The 6,141-nt window shown below is 40.5% G+C and overlaps 1 protein-coding gene across 3 annotated transcripts in view; it reads left to right on the plus strand.

Annotated features, from left to right (window-relative positions):
• LOC111271918 (sodium-coupled monocarboxylate transporter 2) overlaps positions 1 to 6,135 on the plus strand; it is a 41,950-nt gene extending 35,815 nt beyond the window's left edge. For 2 of the 3 annotated variants that reach the window (XM_022852967.2, XM_086973095.1), the window contains 11 exons: positions 96 to 247; positions 395 to 491; positions 800 to 927; positions 1,713 to 1,810; positions 2,015 to 2,167; positions 2,497 to 2,651; positions 3,001 to 3,176; positions 3,634 to 3,719; positions 4,027 to 4,193; positions 4,563 to 5,190; positions 5,877 to 6,135. In XM_022852967.2, the coding sequence (XP_022708702.1) occupies positions 96 to 247; positions 395 to 491; positions 800 to 927; positions 1,713 to 1,810; positions 2,015 to 2,167; positions 2,497 to 2,651; positions 3,001 to 3,176; positions 3,634 to 3,719; positions 4,027 to 4,193; positions 4,563 to 5,150 (1,800 nt within the window). In that variant the 3' untranslated portion in view covers positions 5,151 to 5,190; positions 5,877 to 6,135. The remainder of the gene's footprint in view (positions 1 to 95; positions 248 to 394; positions 492 to 799; positions 928 to 1,712; positions 1,811 to 2,014; positions 2,168 to 2,496; positions 2,652 to 3,000; positions 3,177 to 3,633; positions 3,720 to 4,026; positions 4,194 to 4,562; positions 5,191 to 5,876) is intronic. The other variant, XM_022852968.2, reaches the window with a different exon arrangement.
• Positions 6,136 to 6,141: the final 6 nt, after the last annotated feature.

The following is a 6,141-nucleotide window of genomic DNA, read 5'->3' on the forward strand; positions in this document are numbered from 1 at the left end:
GCATGTACAAATTTAGACAAAATTATTGTTTTTTTTTTTTGTGTTCAGTTATCTACTAGTATAGTCAGCGTAGTCATTTGATTGTGATTTTACAGGGAGGCATCAAGGCCGTGGTGTGGACAGATGTATTGCAAATGAGCTTGATGGTGGTTGGCTTTATGATGGTGTTCCTACCTGGCGTTCTTAAAAGTGGCGGCTTACGAAACCTATTTGACGAGGCTGGCCACTATGGACTACTTGATTTTGAGTAAGCGGGAAGTCATATTTTATATTTATGTATCTGCATAGTTCGTTTCTATACGAATGCTCGTTTGACTTTCCGGTGCAGCTGTTAGCTAATATGCATTATACATACGTCCAACATAATCAAATTTTATTGATGTTTTTTGCGCAGTTTCCGGTTAGACTTTCAGAAAACATTTACTGTATGGGGTGTACTGCTCGGCTGGACCGTCATCTGGGCAATTAATTATTCGTGCAGTCAAAGTATGGTACGTGCTGTACCTACTACGATTATAACATTCAGCAGCATAGCGTATCCTCCAGTTGGTATTGTAGTATTTATATTAAAACAATTTCTCAAGGAAACGTTTCACTGTGTGACATGCGTATTCTGTTCAAGAATATAAAGAGAAAACATATAGAGATAATTAATTTTAAAGAAATACGCGGCGCTTATGTTTTATTAAAACTGTATATAATTTCGCTATATTTTCCTCGATGTTTTTATATGTGTGACCTTCTAGACTTTTCTAGTTAAATATGTTTTTTTTATCGCTTCTCACATCTTCATAAATAGGTGCAACGATACTGCTCAGTTCGATCGGTTGCGCGTTCTCGGGCATCACTGTACGTCAACCTGGTGGGAGTATCTGCTGTTTTGGCCATAGCATGCATCTGCGGCTTGGTGCTGTTTAGCGAGTATAGGTAATAAGTATATAAAAACCACACACACATTCACTTATATATATGTATATATATATATATATATATATATGTTAGTCTCCTAGCCAAGCCTAGCCCAAGAGGCCAGGTCACTGCAAGAAGTAGCTTCCCGGGACAACTGTTTACATCAGTAGCGGCGTTAGGTTGTGATCCACGTAGTCGCCGACGCCGGAACAAAGGTATAGAGGGGCAGGAGGAAGATCAGACATGTGCTACAGATATCAGCGACCATAAGCCGAACGAAGTCATCCAAGCCGGAAATCTGCCGGTTGCATACTACGAAAATAAACGGAAGTCCGAGGATGCTAAGACTCCTTGTGAGGTTGTCAGTCACGAGGCGATGCAGGAGACTATATCGTTAGCTATTGTGAAGGTCGCAGCCATACGGGGGATACGCGAATGTTGCATGGGCGCAGCACAGTTGGTAACGGCGACTGAGTGTCACGGTTAAAAAAGAGTAAACAATAAAGCCGCTGCCGGCTCAAATGCAGTTAGGATACAATAGCCCTGATCGCTAATCGATATATTGTTAACCTCGGATTAGAGGCATGTACCTCAGGCATAAGTGCGTGCATTCCGAAACAGGATTATATGTAAAGTATACGAAATAGAAGATAGTGTTAGATATTTAACAGTCGAAAAACTCCGAGAATTTGTTTTCATTTTGTGTGTAGTAAACGTTAGTTAGAGGATTCAGATAATTTTAGAGAAGATTAACTGTTTTAATAAATTTGCACTAATGAACCCTAACCGTCATGAAATCGCAGGACTTGCGACCCAATCAAGGCGGGGCAATTGAATAAATACGATGAACTCATGCCGCATTTCGTGCTCCGAAGATTCGCTGCCTACCCAGGACTGGCAGGTAATTAACGAATCAAAGACGTAAAAAAACAGCCAGTTTCAAATTCTGTTGTTATCGACACTATGTATGAAAGATAGAACTAGACTCTTGCAGTGAAAATGACCAACGACATTTCCCGTACTAAACAAGCATGTTGGACAGAAACAGCACCACTAATAATACGTGCCTCGTAGAATAAATAAATTTGTCCACAATTTTTTGTAGGCTTGTTTGTATCTGCGGCCTATTCCGGTTCGCTTAGCACGATGTCTTCGGGCTACAACTCTTTGGCAGCACTTATATGGGAAGATTTTTTAGTTTCCTGCCTGGGAAAACGGCTTTCCAGTAAAGCCATTATTCGCCTCACTAAAGGCATTGGTAAGCAAGGTATTTTCTTTACATTAGTTCTTCGGCAAATTCTCTCGAAAGGCCGTGCTGTGCTTTCGTTAGCATCGATTGAGACTTAATAACAGTAGAAACGTTGCGCAGACGTATCTTACAATGGTAATCTCTTCATCATCGTGAGCTCTTTGTATATTTTCTATGATAAATGGTAAGCACGGATTAGCATTTAAGTCGGTTTGTGTGTTTTTTTCCTGTTATCGTGAGATTGTCCACTCAGTATATTTCTATTCGACGTTACTGGTCGTTTGCATTTACTAAAAATCATTATTGTACTTCATACGTGTTCGCGCGCTGCTCTTCAGCAACGTTCTTTGGTCTGTTCACCATGCTTATTGCCTTTATGGCATCGCACCTTCGTTCGATTGTGCAAGCCAGCATAGCGACAGGCGGATCGTTCACTGGCGGAGTCGGTGGACTGTTTTTCCTCGGAGTTCTATTTCCATGGTGCGGTAATCGGGTATGTATTCCGCGCGTAAAATACTCGGATTAGATAGAACTGTCGTTAGTATGTGAAAAACTACGTTTAATAACATTAACGAATTATTCGCTCATTTTTTTTGGCGGGACCGAAATTTCTGATCGCTGCCTATTAATAGCAAAATCTCATTCAGCGGCGCTAAATTCGTTCAAAAATCGGGATAATAGCTTTTTTTTGTTGCTCGTTTTGTCTTAAAGCATTAACAACCAAACATAGAAGGGTATAATGCTGCAGCATCGAACAGAGCCGATATAATATTGTTATCTATGTCTATGGAAACTTCTACTAAAACATTTCGTGTTCTAATTTTGTTCCTTGATTTCCTTAGGCTGCCCTTACATCGTTGCTCGTGGGAGTTGGTATTGGTCTCTGGGTCTCTGTGGGATCTTTACTGATACCTCGGCCTCCAGTCTACTCGCAATTCACGTCGGTGAAGGACTGCTTCTCAAACTATAATATCACAATATCTGTGCCGATTACGACTGTGCCAAAGCCTCCACCAAGGTAGTTCCACTAGCTAATTGTTGATTTTATTTATGCAGTATTATTTCCTATGGATATTTACGATGTGACGCCATATTACGCTAGGTTTGGTTTGATTTTGATACGGCGAAGCGGCTGTCTTCTGTGTAATCTCAGGGAAACCTAAAATTCATTACTAGAAATAGGCTTTTTTGCTTGTACCATATGGATGGTATGGACGGACAGCTGAACTAGTCACATTTTCCTACACGAATATAGCTAAAACCCATGTTTGGGTGATATTGACATTAGAATAATTATGTCAATAGGCCACAAATATATAATTTTTGTCTCATATGTTTGCGCGTTCTCTGACGGAACCACACGAAAGCCAACACCTGTTGGCAAAAAGGACAATTCCTTGCCTGTACAATGTATAAGTGCATCATTTTATTCCTAGTTCTAATTAACTTGGTTGTTAATTTACCACAAATTTCAGCATCTACACAATATCATACATGTGGATTCCCGTCATTAGCTTTGTTGTCACTTTCTTTCTTGGCGTCCTATTTACAGCTGTACAAGGTATTAAACGTTTTCTTTCTCATTTTTAAAGATGTATTTCGAATCAGATCCGAGTTAAAATCGACGCAAGCATGATAAACGTATTAATGTATTAATTGTACTTTATTGGATCGCATTCAAACTCTAAAGCATCCTCCTACATGCGTTTCGATACTCTAGAATATATAGCCTTATTGATTAAGAATATCTTTATATGCTAAAAAGCTTAGATTCTAGCGAAGAAAAAAAGATCTATTAGCCGTACTGAGAGCTTCTCTAGGAGATAATAAAAAGTAACTCTATTAAATATAACAATGAATACGCTTAGCGCCTTTCTTTGATGCGCGACCCGTAGGGCTCAAACATTCCGCGGCCGTGGACCCGCGTCTAGTCAGCCCCGCTCTTCGGGGATTCTATAAAAACTGGCTCAAACGATTAAAAGCTGAACGAAGTCTCAACAGTAAAGTGGACACCATGATATCCTCTATATACAGGGTAAGCCATACATGAGAACACATGCCTTTCAGTATATATATAATGTGCGTGTGTACCGTTACCACGCTAGTTTTATGAAAGCACAAACGTCCTATGCGATTGCTTCCATTATATAAGTATTATGAAATAATAAGACTATTTTTCGAGTTAAATTTTTTTTTGCTTATTGGTTTCGTATATTAGATAAACTGGCTCTGAGTTGATTTATAAATGGTTGGCGAAGCAAGCAGACAGCGTTGCTTAAAAAGAGGCAGAGGCTGTTCCTCCCAAAAGACGTAAATCCATCTGAACACAGGGTACTATAACAAAAGAGAGCCTAAAAATAAAACTTATTGGTCTAATCTATGTCTTGGGCATTATTTTCCGTAGGTTCACCTAATATCAGGGCCCTCAGCTAATAGTACGCTGTCAGCTACATCGACACACCAGCGCTGCTCTACAGTGCAGAGTCTACCGTCGAATCAGCGATTGGCAATCGGTATGCCAACTCATGTATCACCTGCAGGTCCCCCCATTGGAGTTACACCAAACAGCGCCCTTCTGCAATCCACCGGTGAAATGCGAGCAGCACATTCGTTGTACAATCTCAATACGTTGAGTTCCATAAACACACTCGAGTCAACGACGACCGCGACACTTACCCGCTCACTAGCTTCATCCTCGTCCAACTCGGACAACAATAATCACAGTCATCCTACGATCGGCAACAACGGTAGCAATAACAACAGCCATGGTAGTAACGGTCATCGTAGAACTAGTGGCAGTGGCCTGTCACATAACGCTACTGGGAATGGTCCTGTCGCAGAAAATGCTGCAGCGACATCTAGCCGTTCTGCTTTGAACGGCGGGGGTGGAGCTGGGGCTGCTGGTGGCAGCACAGTCGGCGGAGGTTTCCTTGTTCCTGGCGACGACGCGATCACTGCACGAGCAGATCCAACCGTAATTACCTACGTTTGAAACAAACCCCAGACGATGCTCCATGTGGATGGAATCTATGGTAAAGCGACTGATGTTGTTGATTTTGTGTCTTTAAGTTATTTTACCGATAACATTTCTATCAACTGCGATTTCTGTTACACGCAGATACGCACACAGGCACACTTGTTGGTTGATCAAGATTTCGCGCGATGTAATGTAGTTGTGTAATATGTCGTGTACTTATGAAAATCGTTACGTAGGAAAAGGTGAATTTCTATTCACTTCTTAATAGTACAATGCGAATAGCACGCTACGAGTAGAGAGCTTTTCATCACTGGTATTTTTATCAAAGTAGTGCATCCATTCGTCATTCTTTCTAGAAATACGTTGTTCGAATCGATACTACTATAAACAATTGCGCTGCTTAAAAAGCAATGGTTAAAACTTCGATAGCTCTTTACACGCGCACCGTCAGAGGCTTGCATCTGCATGTATAAGGCAGGTAATGTGGCAGGGCACTCGTGATGATGAAATAGCAAGTGCTATTAAAACAAGTGATATTAGAAGTGTTGTTCTTTCGAAGAGCTATCCATATTATATTTCGGAAATTATCGCTAAGCTATTGTTCGTCGAGTTCAACAGTATTAATATTAAAATCATATAATATTAAAATATTTTAAAAAATGTTGAGAATTTGAATTGTTTGCTCTTGATGCGGCTATACTTTGACCATTTCCTGTTATCTTCTCTCTTCAAACTCCACAGCGTGTCTCCACATATCTCGTTTTCTATCATCCGCTATCGTTACGATTAGACGTAAGTAGGTCACGAGAAAGCCATCAATGACGACGCTCAACTTCCTACATGGAACAAAGCCCATGGAAGCATTGATCAAAATCACCGTCAAAAAGAAGTTCTGCATTTTGTCCAAAACGGATTGATATTGTAAATAGAAGATGTGAACGATCATCGAGACAATTCTAAGTGTTCACACCAAAGAGTCACGCGCTGTTTCTTATATAGATATATA

Source organism: Varroa jacobsoni, unplaced genomic scaffold (genome assembly GCF_002532875.2).
Source record: "Varroa jacobsoni isolate VJ856 unplaced genomic scaffold, vjacob_1.0 contig01256, whole genome shotgun sequence".
NCBI lineage: Eukaryota > Metazoa > Arthropoda > Arachnida > Mesostigmata > Varroidae > Varroa > Varroa jacobsoni.